At 33.2% G+C, this 27,525-nt stretch overlaps 2 protein-coding genes across 2 annotated transcripts; both read left to right on the top strand.

Annotated features, from left to right (window-relative positions):
• The first annotated feature begins 10,484 nt into the window (after positions 1–10,484).
• Positions 10,485–13,944, top strand: LOC131631832 (homogentisate 1,2-dioxygenase-like). Its single transcript, XM_058902602.1, has 9 exons — positions 10,485–10,844; positions 10,933–11,163; positions 11,350–11,429; positions 11,603–11,770; positions 11,868–12,043; positions 12,806–12,875; positions 12,975–13,129; positions 13,302–13,385; positions 13,501–13,944. Exons 1-9 carry the CDS (start codon positions 10,657–10,659, stop codon positions 13,714–13,716), a joined length of 1,368 nt encoding a protein of 455 aa, XP_058758585.1. The 5' UTR covers positions 10,485–10,656; the 3' UTR covers positions 13,717–13,944.
• An 8,998-nt stretch (positions 13,945–22,942) lies between these two features.
• On the top strand, positions 22,943–26,527 carry LOC131631834 (chromatin remodeling protein EBS-like). The gene is made up of 5 exons (XM_058902606.1): positions 22,943–23,258; positions 23,339–23,681; positions 23,767–23,835; positions 24,321–24,459; positions 26,257–26,527. The coding sequence occupies exons 1-5, from the start codon at positions 23,186–23,188 to the stop codon at positions 26,287–26,289; spliced, it is 657 nt and encodes a 218-aa protein (XP_058758589.1). The 5' UTR covers positions 22,943–23,185; the 3' UTR covers positions 26,290–26,527.
• The last annotated feature ends 998 nt before the right edge of the window (positions 26,528–27,525 follow it).

Consider the following 27,525-nt stretch of genomic DNA (forward strand, 5'->3'; position numbering starts at 1 on the left):
GTAACAGAAGTTTATTTTGGTGTGCGGAGGTTGTACCGTGTGAGAGAGATTTTAGAGAAAATAAATGTGTTTTTTTTTGTTGTTCCTGTGCGTGAGGTGGTAAGGGTTAGAAATCGGGTTGATTGTTAGTGTTAGAATAAAATTGACGGTGGAGGAATGAGGGTTAATTGTTGTCTGAACGGTCTCTTTTTGGGACCTATTTAGAATGAACAATTAGGTTAATATTAATGGTAAGAAAATTAATGGGATAAAAAGTAATCAATTTTAAAAAATCAATGATATTCTAAACATAGAAAAAAGAAACAACCTTTTTTAGTATTTTGTGATTTAATTAACTAATGATAAAAGTGCATAAAATCAAGATTTAATGAAAAAAATATAATTTACAAATAGCTTAAAAATAGAAAACGAAAATTCAATTTAATTAATAAAAAAAACAATTTTGTGATTTTTTGAATATAAAATTAAACTAAAGTCAGAAGCAAATAAAAGAAAAAATGTTAGAAGTGTGATTTGAACCTGAGACCATGTAGTTTCAAACCTTACTTTCTTACCAATCGTGCTATATTATTTGTTCAAAATTAAAAAAAAAAACCAATTGAAAGTATATGAAGTATCGGCCATTAGGGGTGGACAACGGTTCGGTTCGGTTCGGATTCGGGCCCAAAATCCTGAACCGAACCAACCCACGGGTGAGATGGTTGGGCCCAACTTCCGACCGTTGGTCCAATCGGTTTTTTCGGGTTCGGGTTTAAGCGGTTCGGGCAGCAATATCGGTTTTTTTCGGTTAATTTATTATTGGGTCGTTTTTAATTTTAAGCCCAATCTGAATTTTTTATATTTTTTACTTGTTAATTTTGCTTTCAACTGTTGGGCCGGTTTAAAATTTTAGCCCAACTCAAAGCATTGTTAAAATTTGTAATTAAATTATTTTGACTAAAATATCATAAAAAGAATTTAAACTATTTTTTTAAAACTTTCATTTAATGTTTTTTCTTAAATCTGATAAAACCTAGAAAACCTTAACTAAAATTATTTTAATTTAAACATTAGAAAAAATAGTAAAAATATAATATTTAAGTCTATAATACTATTACAATTTACAATTCATAAGATATTAAAATCTAATGTGAGATAAAATGTTCTATCCATGATTCATCCAACTCATTCATGCAATACCTGTCATAAAAAATTTTAACATCAGTAAATAATAGTTAACAAAAGTATAAATCAATAATGAATAAAATTCAAAAGTTACAAAAAAATAATAATTATATCAATGATAAATTAGTAGAGTAAATGATCAAATATTAATGATAAAATTCAAAAGTTAAATAGAGACTGATCAATAGTAATAATAACACTTTTATTAAAAAATAATAATTATGTTAAATGCTAAATTTATATTGAATAAATTACCAATATTTAATTTGAGTACCCCCATCATTAAAGCTCATAAATTCTTATAAAGCATCCATTAACGTATAAGGAAAAAAAACACATCTTTATTGGTTTATCATAAAACCATAAATCCAAATGAAGAAATAAAATATTTTACAAGTCATTAAAATAGGCCAAATTAAAACCTTAAAAAAATAATAAAGGAGGAGAGTTGAATTTACCTAAACAACCCAATTGTGGAAAAAAATTCTAATAATTTCTTCAGCTTTAGGACTACTAATTCTTTAAAGTAGTTTATCAGAAACATATTCTACAACTTGTTAGGAAGAGATATGGGTAAAAGGAAAAGTACTATAACAAACACAAGAAAACATTCATGCAATAAGCATAATAAACAAAGAAACACTTGCAATGGAATAATTAAAATCACATTAAGCATGCTTTCATCATACAATTTAGATAAATGCAAACAACATTATTGAAATAGAAAGCACTTTAAGATCTAAAGTGATCTTTGGAATGTGATAGGGATTAGGACATGTATAAACTATAAGCTAATTGCAGTATAAAAGTTAGCTTACTGAGGTGTGAGTTGCTGTCATTGGCTTTTGACCAGAAAACCCCTCACATCGTAAACAAGTTTTTACTGCATAGAGAACAAGACAATAGTCAATCTACAATATTGTGATAGTAAACCAGATTTACAAACAAGCTGAGGAAAATACACAAGTTCTACCATAACAGACAAAGAAATAGGAAACATCCTCAAAGGCCTTTAATTTCTGAAAACTTTAGTGCTCTTTCAAGCTGCAACAAGATTATACAAACTATAAAACAAAACAACTGTGAGAGAATAAACAGAACCTTATAGAAGATAACAATCAAAGGTTGATTCACAGCCTTAACAACTATTACCTTGAAAGAGGAATCACCCTTCATTAAACCATTTTGTTGAATCTTGAAACACTTTGTTGAACCTTGAAATAAAAGCACAAATTAAATCAAAACAGGTCTGACTTAATCTTAATCTTAGGCTTTGCTAACCCTAAAGGTTCACAAAAGTCCACCAAATATTAGTGCCATACAAAAATGTTTCATAAACTTACAGAAACATAAACAAATTAAGCTACTTGGCCACAAAAATAAACACACATAAACATTCATAAATTAAAACATAAACTTACAGTTATTTTGCAAATTTCAAGCTCCTTCAATCTCTCCAGCTCCTTGCATTTCTCCAGCTCCTTAGTTTTCTCCATAAAAAAGAACAACAATGGAGTTATTAGAACATAATAAAAAGACTATAAAGCTTTTAAAACATAACCAAAATACTAACCTTTAACTGACTCAAAGAACTCTTGAAATAACATAAAACCTGAATGTTCAAATTTCATTCAAAGGATTAGAAAGAAAATTAGAAAAAAATAAGAAATACAGTAACTTAGGGTTTAGTAGACAAAGAAGAACAAATATGAACATATTAGAATACCTACCAGATTCAGATTCAGGATGGCGTAGACTTGTTGTTGGGTTGGTTTGAATCGAAGAAGGGTTTCACTTTTGGGGGTGAGCGAGGGAGAGGATGGCCGCCGAAGCTTGCATCTTCCATTTAGGGTTAGGTTAGGAACTTAGAAAACTCTGAACTTAGAGCTTTTAACTGAGATAATTGGGCTGTAAATCCCAGTATTGGGTCTCACATTTTGGATCGAAAGAAGGAGTATAACAGTAGTAATAAAATAGCATCGGTCGGTTTCGGATTCCGACGGGTCCAAAAATTTCAACCGAATCCGACCTAACTTACCTTACATTACCCACTTAAACCACCCGCTCAACCCGTTCACCCGAACTAACTCGACCCATTGATAAATTTTGCTTTCGGTTCGGTCGGTTAGTATCGGGTGATTACTTCATGTCCACCCCTATCGGCCATCACTTTGCTATTTATTAAAATATAAATAATTTAGGAGTAAACTATTATATTTTAAAATAGACTTTTAAATTGAATATTTATAAAATTCAGGATGTCAATTAAATGAACCCGAAATTTTATAAAATTCAATTTTTCGAAATAGTTTTGAAATTTCGAAAAGTGTGGACAAATTTTGGAGTATGACACCATGGAGTACCATGGATATGAAGGATGCTTAAAACCTTCCCCTTGTATAACAAACCCCCTTACCCAAATCTCTGGTAAGTTTATTAGTTTTGATTTTAAAAACTTTTGTGGGTTTTATTCACTCTTTCTCCTATTCCTTTTTGGAAACATTAAAGCGCAACGGCGACTCTGTTTGAAACAAAATGAGCTAAGTCTTTCCCATGGCTTTAGTCTCACCAATTTCACTGCTACACATATGAGATAAAAGAATTAGCAAAGGATCGAAGGATCCTAAAAGTAAATGGAAAGTACTTGAAGAAGTACAAACCATTCCTGCAAGAAATTAGCATAATGGCGAAATAACAGTAAGGTGGTGCGCAGCCAAAATGGTGTACTTTAAGGAAAAAGTGCCAAAATGACAATATTTCGATATTACAAATCCAGAAAATAAAATTCATCCACAAAAGTATTCGAACATAAAGTAAGATAAGACACAAAAGCCAGTTTGGAATTTAAAAGTTTGAAAGGGAAACTAGATGTCTAAATATCAAAGTCATTGGGGAGGTTGGCTTTCAATTGAGCATATTATAAAGCAGACACAACCAGGTTACACTCGATTATAATATGTTGTTTCTTCAACTCTTCGATTTCGGTCTCCAATTGTTGGGCCTTTTCGATTTGTTGAATACCAGTTTGTACTTCTTTGTCTAGCTCTTGATGGCAGAGTTGTCGGATCTCTTCCTGACGATCCTTCCCAGCTTGTATCTTTTGCTTCAATTCTTCGATTTTTTGTTCCCATGACTTAATATTCTTCTCAATAGTTGCATGTTATGCTTCATACTTCGATTTTTGGATCTGCATAGTCTCAACTTTGGCATTCGAAGCGCTGGCAGTATCCCACGAAGAAGTTTGAACATTTGTTCTATCAACTATCTTGTTGGAAACATCTTGTTTTCGAAGGTGATCTGATTGAAGTTGGTCAATTAGAAAACTCAGTGAGATTAACACTTCAGAAACCTCCTCCTAAATAGTTAACACATCTATTTTCTTCAATAAGTCTTTAAGGCCAAAACAGATGTTAACGCTGTTTCTCACAGCATGAATCAAGCCCACATCAAAAACATTCTCTTTGATTTGATGAAGAAGGCTTTGGCTGGATGATTCTGAAGTCTTTTCACCTGAAGTTGTCGAGGAATCTCCACCTTTTTCAGATGAGTTGCTCCTTGCACTCAACATAGCTTTAAGAAAGCTTGCAGGGTCTGTAGCTTTGAGTTTGTCAAGCTCAGCCTGAGTTGGAATTCGAGGAGTGTTGGCAAACGTTGTTGCAGGTTGTGTAATCTTGCCAAAAGGTTGGTTCATTTCCTCCGTCGTCTCGGGCTTACTCGAAGCTTCATTATTAGTTTTGTCTTCGGTGATAGGGTCATTTTCCTTGCTCCCAGTTGACTGTTCGTCTCCTTCGTCAACATTAGATAATTGTGGATTGTCTTCCATCTCAACATCTTGATCTGAATATAGGATTTCTGGAGATGAATCGTCACGAAGTATTATTTCATGATTTGGAAGTATTGCTTCGTCAGAGCTAACTTTTTGATCCTTCGCTAAAGCATCGTCACATTCAGCATCTGAGTTGGTTGAGAAAATAGGTTGAGACACTTGTTGTTGAGTAGGAACTGCAAAAAAGAAAACCATCGAAATTGTAATTCTATCCTTCAAAAGAAAACCTTTGCTAGATAAATAAAAGAAACGAGTAAATACGCACTCGAGAAATTATCAGACAAAGGATCATCAGTTAAAGGATTGGTGATCTTAAGGTTTGACAGTAAAATGTTTTAAAAAGGAGCTGTGTACTTCGAAGATGGATGGCTTTAAAAGGCCATTTTAAAGTTTATTTAAAAGATTAAAGTCTATCCTAAGTCGAAGCAAGACAGAAGTTATAATATCCTCGAAAGCGAAAAGTTGAAAAGACTTAGAATATTTTGAAATATTTCTGAGAAATATGTGTTGGCAAAGTCACATTGTTTCACATTTTAAAGCTTCGAGCGGGAACGTTTTGAATTTCAAAATATTAGATTTGATTGGAAAGACACGTGGACACATCAGACAATCGAGACGCATTCAAGGAGACAACGTGGCATTCTATTAGCATAAGACCGTTAGGGTCGAATTAGTATAAATAAGGATCTTAGTGGTAGGATTCAGGGGGGTGTTCATTTTGTACAAATTATTCAAAAAATCACTCAAGTACCAAGCGAAAGAGAAAGAGTTTCATTGAGAATGTACGTGTAACACCAATTGCATTTTTACATTCAGTCTCAGTTTTATAAATTTACGTCATTTACAAATACTTTTCTTTTTCTTTTGAATCTTGTCCTTTATATAGTCCTTTATTTTGTCCTTTATCATTACAATCGAAATCTTTTAAAGTCTTTTATTCAGATTCTGTTCTTACAATTTGCATTGCCTTTAAGTCTGTTACACATTCAAAATATACTGATCGAAAAATTAGCAAGCGTACTATTTTCACCGATGTAGTTTAAAAGGGGTTAATACCAGGTATCGAACTCGAGGACTGCGTAGGAAATACGAGTTTCTTAATTATTCAATTGAACAAAATATCATGGGGGTTTTGGTGTTTGTTTAGAAATTATACTAAATGGTAACAAATAAAATCAATTATAAAATAACGGTTTAAAGAGATTAAGAAGTATGCTAGGGTTGGGTGTTTAAATTGCCTTGAGATAACCTTTATTTCACAATTTATGAAATGTTGTTATAAGAGTTTACTACCGAACCTTAAGGGTTATTTTCCTTAATTCTTTAACGGAAAATCTTTGGTGTTTATCTCTAATCCTAATTCCTTAGCTATTAGAGATAACATCAAGCACTATAATAATATTTATCAAGAATTAAACGGTTACTATGATTAAATCCCCATTCCTAAGCAATTTTGCCATAGAATTATTGTGCAAATTGTGTTGAGTTGGTTTGTCCGACCTAAATCTCAACCGTAAATCCGAAAACTATTTGTCCGATAGAAAAGGCATTAAGACTTTTGCACAATAAAGATAAACTCATAAAACTTCAATAACATAAACTAATGAAAATATGGTTCATAACAATGGCAATTCAGGGACACCCCCTAGCATTGGGGGGTTTAGCTACTCATAATATTCAAAGAAAATACAAATTCAAAGTTAAACATTACAAGAGATGAGGATTGCTTCAATCTTCAATTGCTTCTGCTCTTGATGACCTCCCTTTTCCAAACCCTTGATTGCTCTTCTCTTCTTCGTAGAAATCTTCAATATGATCCAAGATAATCCTAATGCTTTTCAAAAACTAGGTCTAAATAGTGTTAGGTTGTTCTTTAGAGATGCAGAATGTCAAAAATGCCCTTAATGAGTCAAAATTTGCAAAAACTGAAAAAGCTGAAAATCTATCCGTAACTGCTGACACGGGCGCCCGTGTCAGCTTTTGCCCCCACACGCCCTTTCATCCTTTTGTCTAGCCAAATTGACACGGGCGTGTCAATTGACACGGGTGCCCATGTAAGCTTCTGTCCAATCTTTTACTTCCATGTTTTCCATCAGCAACAATGACACGGCCGTGTCAATTGACACGGGCGCCCGTGTCATTTGTTTTTTTCATCTTTTCTTGACACGGGATGTCTTGGAAAATCACGAATTTATGGAATTTTTCCGTCTACTTCTTTTGGTGCGCCTCAATTGCATCTGAAATCACAAACAACTATCAAACCAAGAATTTAAAGGCAACTATTCCACTTGAATTCAAATAACAGACTTAAACAAAAAACTTCACAAAACGATAAAATAACTTAAGTAAATAATGAAAAGACAAACCATATTGTTACCTAAGTGATCGATTCTTGCCAAATGATAGATAGAAAACAAGTAGAATTGGTGACCGATCACATACATTTACAATATGAACTCAACCATAAAGACTATAAACTTTAAGACACATGTCCTAGGATCAATCTAGTCGATCCTATAAGTAACCAGAATATATTTAATAATTTAGAAGACTAGCGGTTGTTTTACTAGAAATCATTGTAAACAATAGCTCACCATCGACCAACAACCACCATAATCTTCTTATAAAATCAACAACTATTTACTAGAAACATAGTGCCTTGACACAACATTCTTATATCAACAATCCACCAAATCAAACGTGTAGTTCAAGACATATCCTTCCCATAGGCTTCTAATATCTTAATCCTTCACCTCTAATGAGTCATACACTCATAGAAACTATTCCACATCACGCTTCACTTGTGCAACTCTGATCATCCACCTTAAATCGCGTCCTCGTCCAAATTTCCGTCAACTATCTGGTTTACAAGTTTCAATCTAGTTTCAAACTTTTTTTAACATCTACCATAAAAATCGTTGTTCACTTGATATTCTCAATCTTTCACTTGGCGACATTCGCTCGCATATAAACCCATTACTCTGAATTGTTCAATACGTCTCAATTCTTCCTAATCACTTCTCCATTAATTCACACAACTGATGAGCGACTATCCTCACGATATAATTCCTCAATCACTTTACATACTATTATGATAGCAGGACAAGTCTAACTTATCCAATACGATCCCGTCTACTATCAACAAGAGATTAAGGGTGATCAGTTCCTTAATTTGTCAATAGATAGCCGACAACCATAACAGAGCATAAACCATCGTTACCAAACTATAATAGCATTCTCTTAGAACTGGTATTCAAGTCACCTGTAGCACCATAATCCAATAATCTACTTCGAGGTTTACAAATATTCCCACAATTTTCCTCTCATTCGATCTTGTCGATGAGACACCAACACTCAATTAAGTCTTTTTCAACTAAAAAATTACTACTATACCAGTACATTACCCTTCGTCTCGTTTCAATTGCAATCTCAACAATGCCGTTTCACATTGGTTTGATGATGGAACCTCTCCAAATTCTTCTTTTATCCATGTCACCACTTTGGCTTTACAAACACGACTCTAATTCTTCTTAAAGCATCTTCCCTTAAAAGGACATCTTCATTCTTATCATTGTTAATCAACATTAGATGCATCTTTATACGCTTCTCCAATACTTTCACACTTGACCTCGTCTCGCACGACTGCGATAACAACCATTTATGCCCAAAAGCATCTAGTTCTGTAACCAACTTCAGAGTTCCTCCATATAGGAATGCATCTACTGTATTTGGAAACACTTCATAGGATAGACCATATTCTTATCTCTTCACAGGTTCAAAGAGAACATCAATCTGATACTCAAAACATGAGATATAAATTTCCAGGGTTATCCAAAAATGCAAACACCGACGTCATGCAGCAACATACTATTACACCTTACGATAACATCAGGATAAAATTCCTTTGTACTAGTACCAACACTTACTATTATTGAAATCGTACTCACCTCCTCGCATTTCTGGTTCTAGCTCGCGATTCAAAACATTCTAACAACTTCAACAACTTTTACAATTCCTCATAAGGATCCCATGACAAGGTCTACAACAATCTATCACTCTACCACCATTCAACATCGACATCATACGCATGAGCTACTCAAACTGATAACTCTACAGTCCACAAACAGCGCTGAAACTTCGCAACTTTCTAGATCTCATCTTCTAAAATTATCATTTTCACTTAACAATCACTTTCAGGAAACATCAGAGATTAACACTCTACTCGTATATCAACAACCGTTACATTGCTCTTCACTCTCCGAGAAGTAAACATCAACAATGTTTGATCATCCTCCCTCGAGGAGCTCTGACTTGATTGACACACAAAATCTTGAATCCATGTCACCTTCGGATTCGGGAAACAACGAAACCTCAACGATACATGCACTGTCTCCATCAGCAGCACACTGAACCAACACCTTATAACTGAAACATATCCGAGAAGCAAAGCTTCTCCCCCACTTAGCTCAAGCTAACTCCTGCACACAATCGATTAAATCGTTGAACTAGTTTCATGAACCAAATGAATTGAGTATGAGATAAAAACTAAGTTCGTTAACAAAATGAACTGAACTTGAACTATACGTAGTTCGACTCGTTCGATTCATGAGTCAATTCGATTATATATGAGATAAATTATATTATCTTTAAGAGTATGTTTACATAATTGCTCTAAATCTTAGTGTCATATTTTATTTTAATCTAATGGTTTTAATTGATAATTTATATTCTCAAGTGAGCAAAATATTTCTACAAATAATTATACAAATAAAATTAGCATCGTATAAATTCCAATCTTATAACTTTTATTTTGTTTCAATATTTTCTATTTAAAAAATATTAATTTAAAATGTCATATATATATATATATATATATATATATATATATATATATATATATATATATATATATATATATATATAAATAGATTTTAAAAAAATTACTTTTAAGTCCGTGAAATAAGCGAGTTGAACCTAACAAGATAAACCTAACGAGTTGAACCGAGATATTCATGAACTTCTAACAAGTCGAGTTTGAGCTGAAAAAAAGTTCGTGATAAACTCGAACTCGAATTCAGTCAATTCTTAATGAGTCGAGTTTGAGCTGAAAAAAAAGTTCGTCATAAACTCAAACTCGGCCAATTCTTAACGAGTCGAACTGAGCTGAGGCAAGTACGACTCGACTCTACTCATTTCCAGCCTACTCTCTCTGCTCCAAATTATAAGACGCAGAAAAAATTTATCCCAAATTATAAGTCATTTTACAATATCAATGCAACATTAATACAATTTTTTTTAATATGCCCTCTATCACTATTAATCTTCCTTTTTATACTCTTTTATTTTGATTTCTAATACAATTATTAAAGAACATTTTTATAATTTTTATGAGAAGGAAGGATTATTATTTATCTTAATAAACAATGTTATCAATAAGATTATATATAAAGATAAGTTTGAAAATAGTATTGAAACTTTTGCACCAATCCGTTCCATGTTTGTCTTAAAATATCCAAATACCGAGTTCACGTTCTAAGATTTGAAGTTGAGTAAGTATTTGAATCACGCAACAAACTTTTTCAAATAAACAAACACTAGTTTCAGTCAGAGCAGCGTCACTCAGCATCCTTAATCCAAACTCGTCTTGTCTTTACTTCTTCTCTCACATGGAGAACTCGATCTCCGGCGACGACTTCAATTACCAATCCGGCTTCAGCAACCACTTCTCCTCGGAGGCCATTGCCGGAGCTCTCCCAGTTCAACAAAACAGCCCCCTCCTATGCCCTTTCGGCCTCTACGCCGAACAAATATCCGGCACCTCCTTTACTACCCCTCGTTCTCACAACCTCTTCAGGTTAATTCAATCATCTTTCACAACATTTTTTTAATTTCTATTTTTAGTTACACATATTATTAATTTAGTTTTTCCTTTTGTGATCTAGTTGGCTTTATCGGATAAAACCATCGGTGACTCACGAACCGTTCAAACCTCGGGTTCCGACTAATCGGAGAATTTTGAGTGAGTTCAATGACTCAAACAGTTCTACAAATCCAACTCAGCTTCGATGGAAACCACCAGATATACCTGATTTACCCACGGATTTCATTGATGGCTTATCTACCGTGTGTGGTTCTGGCAGTTCATTCATGCGCCATGGATATGCTATTCACATGTAACTAATTACCTTCTTTATGTTTATCTTTAATTAATTAATTAATTAATCTTTTTTCGATTCGGTATGATAAATTTCTGTATCTTAGTGTAAGCAAGACACTAGTAATTTTCAGTATGATAAAACTGAATTTTGAAAGTAACATTAGCAACTTCTATAAATGGGGAAATAATGTATCACTTATAGGTACACTGCTAACAAATCAATGGACAATTGTGCCTTTTGTAATGCTGATGGAGATTTCTTGATAGTTCCCCAACAAGGAAGTAAGTAAACACAACATTGCTTCCTCATTGATTCTTAACTGAGAAAATTGTGTTTTAGGCTTTGGGATTATTGCACTGTGCTTGTCTTCTTATCGTATTGTTTCCCTGTTGATCTGCACTCAATGAACTATTAGTGCTTCCTTTATATGAATTACCTTTTTCTGAATTTGCAGGACTCTTCATCACTACTGAATGTGGAAGGTTGAAAGTTTCCCCTGGTGATATTGCTATAATACCTCAAGGTTTTCGTTTCAGCGTGGATCTGCCTGATGGTCCCTCCCGTGGCTATGTAGCTGAAATTTTCGGTACTCATTTTCAACTTCCTGATCTAGGACCAATAGGTACCTATTCTTCTCCGAAGCTGATAAATTTAAGCATATTTGTTGCTTAATAATGCATGATATGTATAGTTAAAAATGAATTTTGTTTATATTTTAGGCGCTAATGGTCTTGCTTCCCCAAGGGACTTCCTTGCCCCTACAGCATGGTTTGAAGATAAATCATATCCTGGATACACTATAGTGCAAAAGTTTGGCGGTGAACTATTTACTGCCGTACAAGATTTTTCTCCCTTCAATGTTGTTGCTTGGCATGGTAATTATGTTCCATATAAGGTGAGTCATGTACTGTTTAAATATAATGACTATGCCATATAAGGCAGTAGATTTCGATTACTGTCACTCGCTTCACCTCATTGGCTTTGTAGTCCACCTTCATTTCAGACGAATCTCTTGCAGTTGTGACAACCATTATGCCTTTTACTTGAATATCATCTTGAACTATAATCACCGGCTACAACTTCCTCTTCCCTTTGTCACAATAACAACTTCCAAATTTCCTTACATCCTGTTTTCGTCGGTTGCTAAAATTTGCTGTTAGAAATCTCTGTTGAAGCTCCCTCCCTCACATCCTCTCCAAATCAAGCATATTGGTTCATTGACAAGAATCTAATCATTGAATTTCTTCCTTCCCAACCACATATCAAGTTTAAGGTGCATCTTCTGAAACCTCAGTTTGAAATTAGGAAACTTTCTACCTTTTGAAGCCTACCTTGACTTAGTGCAACCCATTGCACTCTACTGAGCACATTGCAGTTAATTTTATATTGTTATATCCAAGCACATCAAACAAAATTGCGCACCAAGAAAATGACTCGTATAGTTATCCTATAATGCGTGTATCGTGTGAAAAATTTATCCATTGTGATTGTTATGTGTTGTGGATATGATTGTGTATTTTGTAACTATAAGTACATATTATATTCGGTCTATATTAATCAGACCTTAAACAAACAATTTAGTGATTGTTCTTTAGAAATAATATTCAGAAAAATTTTATGAATTCTACATTATGGCTACTGTTCTTTTCATTTGCAGTATGACCTAAGCAAATTTTGCCCTTATAATACAGTGCTGTACGATCACGGTGATCCATCAATTAATACTGGTAAGCAAATTTTAAAATAACTTTCCCTTAACCCCATTTCTTTCTCTTTTCTTCTAGAAATTCTTTTGTCTGTTTGTTTGTAATAGTTGTATTATACAGTGTTGACAGCACCAACCGATAAACCTGGCGTGGCATTGCTTGATTTTGTTATTTTTCCACCAAGGTGGCTTGTTGCTGAGCATACCTTCCGTCCGCCATATTATCATCGCAATTGCATGAGTGAATTTATGGGTCTCATTCATGGTAACTATGAGGTATATTATATTCAAATTTGACTTCTAATCAATGCTTTGAATGGCATTTGACTTGTCAATATTAACTCTTTAATTGTGTATTTATCAATCAAATTTGAATCTAAACGACCGTAATGAGAACTAACCTGACCGATTAGTGCAAACCTTGTATATGCATATTTGTTTTTTACAGGCAAAGGTTGATGGATTTCTTCCTGGTGGTGCAAGTCTTCATAACTGCATGACTCCTCATGGTCCTGATACCAAGTCATATGAGGTATGGCTTTTCCGAACCATCGGCATTGAGACCATACTTGTAGGTTCTGTCCTTTCATTCTCACAACTGAAAAAACCTTGGATTCAATGTTCGAATATGTTTATCTTCTGTACAGGCCACCATTGCGCGTGGGAATGATGTTGGTCCTCACAAGATCACGGACACAATGGCTTTTATGTTTGAATCGAGTTTGATTCCCCGTATCAGCCGATTGGCTCTCGAATCTCCGTTCCTGGATCATGATTATTACCAATGTTGGATTGGTTTGAAATCTCATTTTGCAATTCCTGAGACATCTCTCGGAAGCCTAAATTTGAACAATGGAGAGTGAAAGTTCTATGTGCATAATTAAAAATAAAAAGAACCAGTACAAGATGTAACATAGATGTGAAAAGATAGTAAATAAAATAATAGAATAATTAATTAGCTCATGAAAAATAAAATATTGTTTGTATCATTTTCTGAATATAAATTTTATTGTCCAAAATTAACCAAATTTCAATTATCTTATCTAATACAATGTAACCTTCTTGGTGGAGGGGAATTTTTTTGTTTTCAATCAAGTTAAATATTTTATTTATTTTTATATTTTAAATTATTTAAAATTTCAAATGAGATTTTGAAAGCAAACAATAAATATTAAAGTCTTTTTTAACATCTTTTATTTCTTGAAAATATTTTCAAAATTAAGCCAGGTGATTAAGAAACTATCTATTTTTTTAAAGGCTTTTTTGAACCATACAATCAATTAGGACATTACACCAATCGATTTAAATACTTTTTACCAATCGATTTAAATACTTTTTTAATCTGACCAAACAATTGGGGCATTAAACCAATCCATTAGAGGAGTCGAAAATAATTAACCAAAACGGCTAGGCCAACATCTTAATGACTTATAACAGTTTGCTATCCAATCTTTTCATATTGGGTAAAGGTAATCGATTAAATTCGATCATCCAGTCGATTAGGACAAACAACCAACGATTGATTCATTTCATGCAATTTTCTGAAGCTTTACATTTTCTTTCAAATTTATCTCTCTATTTTCTCTCTTTCTCTCTATATAAATAATTTTATTTCATTAAAGTTGCTTTGGTGTTTTTGACTGAAACAATGTTTGTAAGGAAGAAATTGTATTGGTTGTGATGTTTTTATAATTCTCAAGAGTGCGATACTCTTGAGAAATTGAGTTTGGTTTGTGAGATAAACCAGTAATAAAATTTCTATTTTTGTTTCTAGAACTTTGTCGAAAAAAGCTTTGTTTGGTTATTGATATAAGTTTGGAAAATCTATAAATGATTTGTTAGCTTAGCCCGAGTAAAATCTTTCATTTTGATTGGGAATAAGCTTGCGTAAAATCTTAAGATCGGATTGTATTAAGGTTCGGGGGTATAACTTGTAAAAGCTCAAAGTTATAGTAGAAATCTCAAGAAGATATCTTGGGGACAAGAGTAGGCCAACGTTCGGCCGAACCTGGATAAATCTTTGGTACAATCTCCCTAACCCTTATCCTTTTTAATTTTTTATATTTATTTCATTGTCTTTATTTCTGCTGCTATTTACTTTATCCTTAAGAAATTACTAACATAATTTCAAGTATAATTGAGAAACCTACTAATACATACATAATTTTACCAGGAGATCCTAGAAAAGGAACAGACAAGGGGGGACCACGTCGTGGATGTGTTGCCTGCATGTCACGTATTGTGGCTATTGAGAGAGGCCCAAACCAAGAGCAAATTTCAGGAAGGCATCTCTTGAAAGGGTCACTCTATAGGTCATCCTAATAGAGGCACGACATGCGTTGTAGAACAAGAGACATAGGAGAAACATGGACATCATATATACACAATAATTGCATTTTACTTTGTATTTTAATATAAATATTATGACATTTTGTATTATGATTTGTTGTATTCTATGAACAACATTTTTGTTTGAATATTTGATCTTATTATTGAATGTCAGATGCGTATGATTTATTGTGAGATTGACTTTTTTTAAATGATACTTGTGAGATTGATTTATTAAATGACGTATAATGTAAGGTTCATTAAAAATGTAAAATTTCTTCTAACTTATTTGACTATATGTGAAAAAACTACCCAGAATTAATCCTAAGATTAAAATTCAGACCTTTTTATAACAACACAGAAAATACATAAACAAAACACCCTATTATAATAAAATATAGAAAATACACAAATAATGCGTACAGTTAGTTTAAAAATTAAAATTCAATCTTTCATTTAGCAAAAATGATGGTGTCTCTTTAATTTATTGATTCAATGTATAATATGCATGTTCGCATTTTGAAATCCAAACAATACAAAAGATATTTTAATTTTTTTATAGAATGTGTGACGTAAATCTAACAAACAACACCTAACTTAAAATCATCCAAGCAAAAACCTATAACTAATACAAAAAAAACCTTATAACTATAGAGTAAAAAAAACTATTTGATAATAATAATGATAATTGAAATTCTGGTATGATAGAACCCAAATGTCATATAGAATGTCGTGACATCTAGTCTGTTATACAAACTACAATGATAAAATAGGATCATCTTCAATTTTGGTTCAACACTTGAATGCTAACAGATCATAAACTTTCTGGAACCATTTATGCATAATCATAACCCAGTTATCACATGCAAATTTTGATCTGGGGTGGTTCAATAAACACACTGGCTCTGGAAGTAATCCCTGATGTCGTCTTCGATGTTATGACATCCATTACTGGACAGATTAATAAATCAGTGCAGAAAATAAATAACACAATGAATTATTTACCCAGTTCAGATTCACAATCCTACTCAGGGGGCTACCAAGCCAGGGACAAGTCCACTAAATAGAATCAATTCATAGACCCTCAGCAAACAACCAGTTTACGATCTAATCACTTAATACTACCCGTGATATACTTCTACCTAAGAATCGCCTAGGTATGAGGCCCCCCTCAAATCCCTTCAATCACAAACAGTGCTAACACCAACTAAGAAACTGAAGACACACTTCAAGACAAACAACTTGATCTTGCTTAACAGCTTTGATCAAGAAAAAAATCACTCAACTCTTACCTACAGGATTCGAGTGAGGACAATACTTCTCTTACCTACAGGTTTTAAGAAGGACATGGCAGCCATCCCACAACTCGGGTGCTCTACCTTAACAAACCCTAATGATTACATCTTTTCAATACTTGGCTTGCTTATTAAACTAGGTTACAAAGCATTCTATTTATAACCTATTCCTAACTGGACTTGGGCTTCAATCACAGCCTTATTTGCTGTTACAAATTAGCAGAAAACTTCTTCCAAAAGAAAGGTTTTTAATCATAAGTTTCCTAAATTGTCTCCATAATTAGAGACTACATAATCTTCAATATTTTGACTTGATTCTCTTGACCTTTAAATCTGCGCCACATATGATTGCATAATATTCCATAGAATATTCTGCATCTGTTGATTACATATTGAATCTTCATATTTCAGATTAGCAGGCGCGATGTCATGAGTTTCTGCATATGACATCTCATAAGACATGTTGTCACAGAGCATGTCTCAATATTCCATAGAACATCTTACTGTTGTACCTGTTCTGTACATGTTTATATTTGCAAGTTCTATACATCCTATTACATATTGCTGCTACTATATTTTAGCCAAACATAAATGCCAATCACATAATGCAAGGCATTAACAATAATAATTTATATACAAGAGAAGTTAGCATGTAAAAAAAAGGCTTAAATAGACTTTTGGTCCTCGTGTTTTAATCAACTCACGAAAATTGTCCTGCCTTTTTCAAATCAATGAAACTGGTCCTTACATCCACTTTCTCCCTTTAGAGACACTGATGTGTCAAAAAAAGGCATATGTGGCCTTTGTAACACCCTAATTTACCCCCGCAAATAATAATAAAATCAGAGTAAAAATTTCATCACAAAACTAGGATGACACATTCTTCAAAACATAGGCATTTGCTCGCAATTATTAACGAATACATAACACATTTAAGTCAGATGAACCAATCAAAATAACATAGTCTTCAAAACAACTTTTATTACGCATCAAAAAATATTCATGATTCAATTTAAATCAACATAACAACTTAATTCAACAATTGCCAACATCAAGATTCAAGATGGCTCCAACAATAATTTAAAATTCAACAAAGAAACAAGCAAGCGTTCACCCCCCTAATGTTACGTATTAGAGCAATGACGCCGACTTGAACTAACGGAAGGAAACCATCCTTTACTCCTGATCACATGCACGTTATCCACGTAGAGACAACATTCAAACAGAAGAGGTGAGATATCATAATAATATAAAGAAGCATATCATAAAAAGCATATGAAGAATAAAGTCATACACATCTCACCAACTTCACAAAATTATCATCATCCATCAACATGTAGAATGCAAGTATTCAACACAAACAACTTATTATCACTTCATTTGTTGTAAAATACAATGAGACAACCATCGACTCAAATGCATGTGGTACCAACAGGGCATGAGCCCTCAACATAATTCCAATAAATAGAGGCAGCAACAAGGCATAAGCCCACAACAACTTGCCCACCAAGGCCAACAATAAAGCATAGGCCCTCAACAATGCAATGTATGCGACACCGACATGCAACAACACAGTTATGCAACCACAATGCAAAAGCCTTCTACAAACGCCAATATATGCCATCAGCTCATCGTCATCATACAACCACATCATATACTTGTAAACAAAAGTCAGCAAACAGGGTTCATAATGTCTTTCTCAACACAATCATCCATTCTAATGCATAAACTTAAAAAATTCAAGTATTCGGTTTTCATAAAACTCGGCTCAAAGACCATTCAAACGATTCTAGAAAATTATGGAAAATTCTCTAAAACTCATGATAAATCATTAGTATACAGGACCCGATTCAGTTTTGAAAAATATAAAATTTTCTCTCTCAAGTCTCGCTATGCGAAGCTAGCTCGCTAAGCGAAATGGCGATTATGGAGAAAATTTCTGCTACGGGATAACTACTGTCCAAGCTACTCCCCCCCCCCCCAAAAAACCCATCTTAAATAGTCATGTTTACAAAATAATCATATATTAATGTTCCTCTATTCATATAACATCAATTGGGATCATAAACGCAATTCTACGACGTCACTTTCGTCACCGAATTTTTGGTCAAAACATGGAATTTTATGAAAACCAACAACAAGGCCAAATTTCATGAGATAGAAACCATGCAACACATATACATCACATAGCAACAAGGAATTATCATCAAATATGCATCATTTTATCAATTCTATGGATTTCCTATTCAAAATCTAAGAACATCAACATAGATATCAAAACACCATTCCTATCTACTAATCATCATAACTATTCTTATAGAGTTAGAACCCCACTCTTACCTTGAATTGGTGATTGCTTACTCTTACAATGAATTCCTTGCTATAGCCTCTATAATACGGTGGGAGAACAGACTTTTTGTTTTATTTTTCACAAAACATGTTGCGGTTAGCAAGAGTCGCCACCGACTTTTATTTTATCAAATTTCATTAGGAAAGACATAAAAGAACATGAAAAACCTTTTTTAAAGATTTTGAGTTTGGGGGGTAATAGTAAGGCATACTTTGTAATAATTCTTGTAACATTCCTCAAGAATGTATACAAAGTATTTTATGAAAATATTTGTTTTGAAAGTGTGAGGTGTGAAAATGAGTTTGAGTGTGAGCAAGCAATTAGGAGCACCTACCCACTAAGTAATTGTCTTTCCTATTTTATTATGTTTTCTTTTGGAGATAGTATTATCCATGACATTAATTGGTAGGAAATCCTATCTATTGGATGTGAAGGCAACTCAGAGGGTTATTGAGGGACTATGATCTTTATATCGAAGGGACTATGATGATTATTCATGGGCAACTTTTGCTAAGATATCCCTACGTTCGAGGGACATGATCATTTTAATCGTAAGGCAACAAAGAGGCTACCCTAAAGGTGAAAGTGTGCAAGTGTGTTGATTCAGTTATTTATCTTGAATTATGGTTAGCTATGTTCAATTATTAGTCTTGTCATACAGTCTTATTAATCATACATGTAGTAGTTATAAAGAGTACAGAAAGTAAAGTGCGGAATGTAAACCCTAATTACTATTACAAGGCTTTGGGACATATACATAATCAAAAAACCCTTGCGGAAAAATAAAGTGCGAAAAGTAAAAGTCCTAATTACTATTACATCCCATAAGCAGTTACATTATATGAAAAAAATGCGAGGAAATTTAAATAGCAAATGAATTAAAAAGTCGGGAGATGATTGAAGTCTTGAAAGAAAGGAGAATTAGGGCTAAGGAGAATTCTAATGTTAATACTAATTAAAACCCTAATTATAAGTTAATTATAAAAATAAACTTAAATCTAATTAATTGTTTACCTAATTAGTTAATTATGTATAAATTAAACCTAATTGACTATAATTAAACCCTAATATCTAATTAATTTTAATTAACAATCCTAAAAACTAATGAAATCCTAATGACTAAGTTAATTAAGAAATTATGTCAAATAAGTTAATTAAACCACCTAAAAAAACCTAATTTTTATTGTATTTTTTTTATGACTTTCTAATGATTAAACTAATTAAATATCCTAACTAATTCAATTAAAATTAATTAAAAAAAATTAGAAGGGAAAATTAATTGGTTGATTAACCCTAATCCTATTTTGTTAATGGTTTGATTAATGGTTAAAAATCAATTAGAGGTTAATTAATTAAAGAAGAAGAAGAAGAAAGGAAAACGTGAGAAAATTCGAGTGAAAACAAGAACAAAGGACGCTGGGATCGAACCCACGCCCTTATAGTCATAGCCTTTCTCTCTTACCACTTGCGTTGCAATTGTTACTTGATATTAAACCAAAACCAATCAATAAATAAGAAAACGCGTGTTAATTTGGTGAATTCGAAAAGTGAGTCAAACTGGGCCCCAACGCTATTGAGTGGCCAAATCAGAACACGCGTATGTGCCACGCATTAGGTCAATAAGTTAACAAAACAAAGCCACCAGAACTTTACAGTTCCGGTTATCCCCTCTGAGGAGCTCATTCTTGGAAACCTGCAAAAATCAACCAAAACGAATGAACTAATAACCCAGATCCACTAATTCGACCCCTGCAAGTTCAATGGTGGCATTGTTTTTCCCTGAAAGTGCCTGCAAATATGAATATGAAGAATGCAAGGTTTCTTGCCCTAATAATGGCAACTCACGTTCTACGCGTTAAAGCTTCAAACCAATGATTCAAATCTTCTCTAAACTGTGTCAGGAACTCCATTACATGGTTAGTTTGAATTAAAACACAACAAAATGTAAGATACATAAATCAAAACATGAATGGATATGATGAACACAATATGCATGTTCCAGGTTTTATAAAGCCTAGTTCTTGGTTCAATCTTACCCTTTAACACCTCAGGAGTGAATTGGGATGGCTGGAAGAGATTGAAAGTTGCTGAGGAGAAATTTCCCACTTGCCCTAGTTTCTTGAAATTTTCCTTCTCTTAGAACCCTATTCTCTTGGCTAGCATTCATGTCTTTGCCTTTGATGATGTTGAGTATATATAGGAGGAGAGATCAGGTTAATTCATGGGCTTGGATATCATGTAATTGAAGAGATAAAAATTTGATTGAAAATTATATGATTTCTTTCTAATTTTGGATAATATCCCTTCATAACATGAACCAACGAATTTTCAGACTTCAAGATGTATTCTTTGGGCCTCCATATGATTATAAACAAAGCCATGCAATTTAATCCATTTATTTTGCATTTTATTTAATTTATTTGGTTTTTAATTGAATAAAAATTCAAATAAATATAAATAAAGGTCACAAAAATATGAGGATGAATTTAGAGGTCTTTATTTAAATTATGATCATGTTTGAGATCCAAATCTTAGGCCCATTAGTCAAGAAACTCAATTGCACAATTGAAGTTTCATGCATTTCTCAAAAATAGCTTAACTTGCACCAACTATAACCTGGTCAATTCTTATCATATGAAAGTGATCTTGAGCTCTTTAGAAACCTTAAGATGTCTACTAAAACCTCTTGTTGGTCCCTTTCCCATTTGGAGCTTTTACCTTCATGTAAATTGCTTTGACAAAAGATGTGTCTTTGTTGATTTTTAAGATGACATGTAATGTTTTGACCTATATCTCTCAAATGAAGCATTTCTTGCCTTGCTTTTAGAGAGACAAAGTTGTAGAGAATCAAATTTCCTTCAGATTGAGCTTTGGTTGAGAAATTTATGATGAAGCATGTGAAAGTTATGTGTGGTCAAAGTTTAGTTGACTTTGCCTTAGAAAACCCGAATTTAGTAACTTTGACTTTTGATGAGCTTTGAGGTTTTCTTAATGAATCATGATCAACCCTTGATCAAATTATGAATATAAGTTTAAAACCTTGATGTTGACCAAAAATGATGAAGTTTGACTCTATATTGACCATAGTTGACTTTGGGTCCAACACAATCGACTGTCGATCATTTGAGCAATTGGCTGGGCAATCTTGCACTGTGAGGCTTGAAACTTGGCATGGAGGTACTTTGAGACATGTGAAGCACTATTAAGTCCACTTGAGGCCTTGGAAGTTCCATTTTCTTGGGAGAAACCAAAACCCTAGCTAGAGGCCCATTGCCTAGGAATGGTGTAAATATGCTCAACTCTTGTACAACCTTGAGCTTTTGAGACTCCTATGAGTGTGGGGAGACAGCTTGTCTCAATTTGTCATTAAAATGTGAGGGCAAATTTGAGGGTGCAACAACCTCTTTGTGCCTCTTCTCCCCTTCTACGATAACTTCTCTTTTTTATGTTATGTCTAACTTCCCTCTTCCCAATTCTCTTTTCTCTTTTAGTTAACCCCTTACTAACTTATACCTCACTAATGGGCTTAACAAATAACACTCCCACTATTTCTTATACTAACATAGGTCAAAGTAATTATTTAATCTTTTTTTCTATTATTATTATTATTATTATTATTTAACTTCTAATAAAATAGCATAAACACTAATGTCTAGCCACACCCTCGTGTTCCTACATTTTTAGACATACACCCCTCGAACAACACAAATTCACAAATAAATCACAATTTCACCAAATAATTCACAATCAAATAATTAGGCATTACAACTCTCCCCACTTTAAAAAATATAGAAAATACCCAACCAATACGCCCGATTAGTCTAAAAATTAAGATCCAATATTTCTTTTAGCAAAAATGATGGCGTCTCTTTAATTTATTGATTCAATATATAATATGCGCGTTCGCATTTTGAAACCCAAACAATTAAAAAATAATCTTAGAAATTAGAAATATATAAATCTAACCAACAACCAAAAGAAACCTATAAATACAAAAAAAAAATCTATAACTAATACAGAAAAAAAAAAAACCTATAACTATAGAGTAAAAAAAATCTTATACAAGAAAAGATAGCATGTAAAAAGAATGAACAAAGTGGTTTGCATTGAGTCTAACTAAGGAGAAGAAATTAGAAAACGGTGAAACGTTGCTTATCAAAATCTAAAACGGTGTGAAATAATACAACGGGAAGAACCGCGTTCCATCTGTAATAATAAAAACTCAGGCGAAGCGTCACAATCACATGACACACACCACTATATCTTAGGGTTCTTTTTCCCTTGTTGTTGAAAAATTGAAAGGGGAAAGTGAAAAATAAAAAATAAATCAAACAGAGTTGTTTATTCATTTCATTTCACATGGCGAAAACGAGACCAGGCAAAAAGGATTTAGACTCATACACAATCAGAGGCACAAACAAGATCGTAAGAGGTAACCAAAAACACCAACAACAATAAACCCTATGTTTCTTCATGATTTCGTTTCTTGTTAATCTTGTATTGTTTTTTCAGTCGGAGAATGTGTTCTGATGCGACCTACGGACACATCAAAACCGCCGTACGTAGCTCACGTAGAGAAGATCGAGCAAGACAACAGGAACAATGTGAGAGTGCGCGTGAGATGGTATTACAGACCTGAGGAATCGATTGGTGGTCGGAGACAGTTTCATGGTGCTAAAGAGCTTTTTCTTTCTGACCATTATGATGTTCAGAGTGCGCACACTATTGAAGGCAAATGCGTTGTTCACACTTTTAAGAATTATACTAAGCTTGAGAATGTAGGGTCTGAGGATTATTATTGTAGATTTGAGTATAAGGCTGCTACTGGGGCTTTCACTCCTGACCGTGTTGCCGTGTGAGTTTTCTTTTGTTTTTGTAACCGCTTTTTTTTGTAACTGTAATGGGTTTTGAATTATGTTTGTTTGGTTTGTGTTTTGAAGGTATTGCAAATGTGAAATGCCGTATAACCCGGATGATCTCATGGTACAATGCGAGGGGTGCAAGGATTGGTAAACGAAATTCACTCTATTGTATTCGCGGTTACTTTTTCTATACTAATTAATTGTAGTTTTTGGCAGCATATGTGAAATCAGGCTAAAAGGTTTTAAGACTTTCGAGGTCATTATTGGTCCTAAGTTGATAAGGAGAATAATTGAGATGTTTTAGTCGAATAGTTTTGACTTATTATGCGCTAAGTTTCTGTAATTGTCTCTGTTTGGTCTATATATAGTCTTAATGTGTAGCATTTTGATTGAGAGTATAGAATTGTTCGTTTACTAGTGAGACTATATAAATTGAATGGCTTGTTCCTTGTGTTCATTAGATGGATAGTAGCGCTGAAGGTTATCTGCCGATACATTTGTCTATATCATATAAGATTGTGAATGAAAAGTGTGTTAAATCTACGTAGTGTGTCCAAGAATCGTGTTATTGTGTTTCTTTATTTGCTTGTTTTTATGAAACAGAAATTTCAATCTTTGTAGGTTTCTTGTAGGTACCATCCTGCTTGCGTAGGCGTGACTATTGAAGAAGCAAAGAAATTGGACCATTTTGTTTGTGCTGAATGTTCATCGGATGACGATATAAAGAAGCCGCAAACTACATTTTCTTCATCACCTGGATCTGATAGCAAGGTGATTTCTTCCATCCAGTAACAATTTTTTACACCTTTGTTCTTATTACTTGTTTTTCACAGCATATGTCTGAGTCAGTAGCTTGATGTCCATTGTTCCTACCCCGACATCTGTTGTGAGAGAGGACAAAGAGGGGACATTATTGAGTAACAGTGGGTAGTGTAACATTTGTGTAGCATTTAGGTTTCAGTTGGGAGTTTGGAGGGGAGGGGAAAAGAGAGAAACCTTACACCATATTTGAGAGTTAGTGGTTTCATTTTCGTTTTACATCTTTGTTCTTATTACTTGGTTTTCACAGCATATGTCTGAGTCATTGGTTTGTCAATTGTAACTGAATTCTTCTATTCAAAAGGGTTATATTAAAGGATGAATTTGACGACAATTTGTATTTTGACGAATTAGTGTGGTGAAAAATCATATTGAGAAATAATGTGGACCTTTCAATCTTTGAGGAACTAATCTCATAACAAATGTTTCCAAAGGATTAAGCTGGAAACCTCCTTATCTTTTGATGAACAAATTGAGGGCTGCTTACTTCTTAGTATCTCTTATTATTATCATGCTTACTCAGGTTCACACTTTTATTCTGCTACATTAATCTTAATATTTCCTTTATTACTTGGGTATAAACCTGTGTATATATGGTAATTTCCAAAAACAATTTAAATGAATAAATGTACATAACTACATATAAATTTTGGTAGAGGTTTTACGGTTTCATCAAGATTTGGTTTCTACAAAAATGTTGACGTGACTAATATATTTATATATTTAAAAATTTGTGCTACGAATTATTATCTTCTTTTCAAGATTTTGAGTGCGGGGTTGTAGATGTAGCCTGTAGGCATGTTCTTTTTCCTTCCACTTTCACGAGTTCTTAGAAATATTTCAAATACTCACTGTTTGTCTCATGCCTTATTGTAGGCTGAAATTACTGATCAGCTAATTTTCATTCTTTTTTGCGAATACTTAACTCACATTCATATGTTTGTATAGTTACTTAAACTAGCCTCTAGAAGAATTTATGTGAAGTGAGTATAAAATCTCCACCATCATGACTTGACTACTACAAACCACTTACCTCTTACCCACACGCACTTTTAATACTTAGGGGCATTAAGTTGGTTCTTGGTTTAATTTGTTTAACATACGTATATGCAAGGTATCTATTATAAAGTTAGATTTCTAGTCACATTTAGCTATATAACTTTTTCTTTTAAATGTAATAACTATGTATTTAAAGCTATGTAGTGAAGTTTTGCTCTGTGTGTGTGTGTCTGTGAATAGCAAATAAAATTGTTTATTTAAAACAAATTATGTCTGCTTGGAAGTCATTAAACTAGGTATAATTCTATCTTTGGTGCATCCTTTGCATATTGCACTACTGAATATGGTATGGGGTGATAGTAAGAGCTTGATTTCTTGTACTATATACAATTATAGAGGCTTTTAAAAACTTCACTGTTCTATTGATGGAAAATGGGTTGTTTTGAAATGCTTAGTTAGAATTTATTTAGGTTTATCATATACCATTAATAAATACTTGTGAAAGAGAGTCCAAAAGAGTATGAAATAATTTGTGATGCCGTCGTAAATTTATTTTAGGTTATTTTAGTAAGTTCTTGAAGATAGTTTATATATATTTATTGGAGTCTCCGCATTTCTTAAATGAGAGCACATAGATTTAGTTTCTTTTGACCAGTGCGTGGCTTTTGTTGGAACTTCAGGGTCCATATGAGTGAGTTGATTCACCTCTGCATTTTGAATATTTAATAATATTGAAGTGTTGAATTGCAGGTGGAGCCTAAGCGGCGGAAGAGAGGACCATAATGTGTGACTGCAAAACTGCTGAGTTTTTATGGGTTCTGTTATGTTGTAGTTGTGGCGTGTGTTGTACAGCTTCTTCTAGGGGCTAAAAACATTTTATGCATTTGACTCAAGCTATGTATGCATCTGTTAGGTTTTATGGCAGACATTCCCTTTTTCTTCATGGAGATTGAAAAATTCCCCATCCAATTGTTAATTTGAAGCAATTGTCAGTTGTTATAAATGTTACTTCCCCTTGGCACTTTTGCTCTTGTTAAAACCTAGACACCATTAAAATTGACTTTGTAGCTATTCTACCGCGTATGAAATAGGGGTGGACAAATTTGAACGGTATGATTAAAACCGATTGTCTCTTTTGTACAAACGGGTTAGGTCGTAGGATGACAATGGACAGAGTACTATAATACCCGTCTTATATCCGCGGATTGAAAAAATAATACCCGTCTTAAACCTGTGTGGACATCAATGTTCATATTTGTATCCGTACTTGTTTATCCGCATATGTACTAAAATTAAATCAATTAATTATAAGATACCATATAATTTAAGTTTTTTTAAAAAATATTACAAAAATTATGGATGTTATTGTTGAATTAAGCATTAAATAAACATTTTTATTCAAATGATGAATACTTTAATAGCGATATTTTTTTTTTTAAATTGATAAACGTATATTTTTACAGAATAATATAAATAATATTATAGAAATATGTAAAGCATGTACGGGGTGGGTTTTTGCAGGGTTTTTTTACCCTATTTGTTATAGGTCTTTTTTGTAGGTATCCATAGGATATGAGCCAAATTGTCATCTCTATTTGGTTGGGTCGGGTGTCGGGTTGATTCGGCTGTTTAATTCGGATAGTATAGAGTTGTTTCAATCGAGGTCGGACTCGAATGATTATTTTAAACCCGTCAAAAACTGAACTCAACCGAACGTAATTAATACTCCCTCCGTCCCAAAATAAGTGTCATAGTTGATACTTTCACAGAGATTAAGAACATGTGCTAAATAAAAGAGAGAAAAGAGAGAATGTTACTAAATTATCCTTATTTGTTATTGGTGTATTTTTATTATCATTAATACAATGCGAGAGAAATAGTAAATTAAGAATATTAATTAGAGGGAAACTAAAATTGGATTGGGAACTAAAAGTGACACTTATTTTGGAACAAATAATTTTTGAAAATGTGACATATTAATAATTTTTACAAATGTGACAGATATTTTAGAATAGGGGG

The sequence above is a fragment of the Vicia villosa genome, unplaced genomic scaffold, assembly GCF_029867415.1.
Source record: "Vicia villosa cultivar HV-30 ecotype Madison, WI unplaced genomic scaffold, Vvil1.0 ctg.000867F_1_1, whole genome shotgun sequence".
Lineage (NCBI taxonomy): Eukaryota > Viridiplantae > Streptophyta > Magnoliopsida > Fabales > Fabaceae > Vicia > Vicia villosa.

Excerpts from the sequence above, each read along its gene's own strand:
- LOC131631832 (XM_058902602.1), top strand. The coding sequence starts at position 10,657 with ATGGAGAACTCGATCTCCGGCGACGACTTCAATTACCAATCCGGCTTC. Across the intron at positions 11,430-11,602 it reads GATAGTTCCCCAACAAGGAA|GACTCTTCATCACTACTGAA; the intron begins GTAAGTAAACAC and ends CTGAATTTGCAG. Across the intron at positions 11,771-11,867 it reads TCCTGATCTAGGACCAATAG|GCGCTAATGGTCTTGCTTCC; the intron begins GTACCTATTCTT and ends TTTATATTTTAG.
- LOC131631834 (XM_058902606.1), top strand. The coding sequence starts at position 23,186 with ATGGCGAAAACGAGACCAGGCAAAAAGGATTTAGACTCATACACAATC. Across the intron at positions 23,682-23,766 it reads ACTCCTGACCGTGTTGCCGT|GTATTGCAAATGTGAAATGC; the intron begins GTGAGTTTTCTT and ends TGTGTTTTGAAG. Across the intron at positions 23,836-24,320 it reads TGCGAGGGGTGCAAGGATTG|GTACCATCCTGCTTGCGTAG; the intron begins GTAAACGAAATT and ends GGTTTCTTGTAG.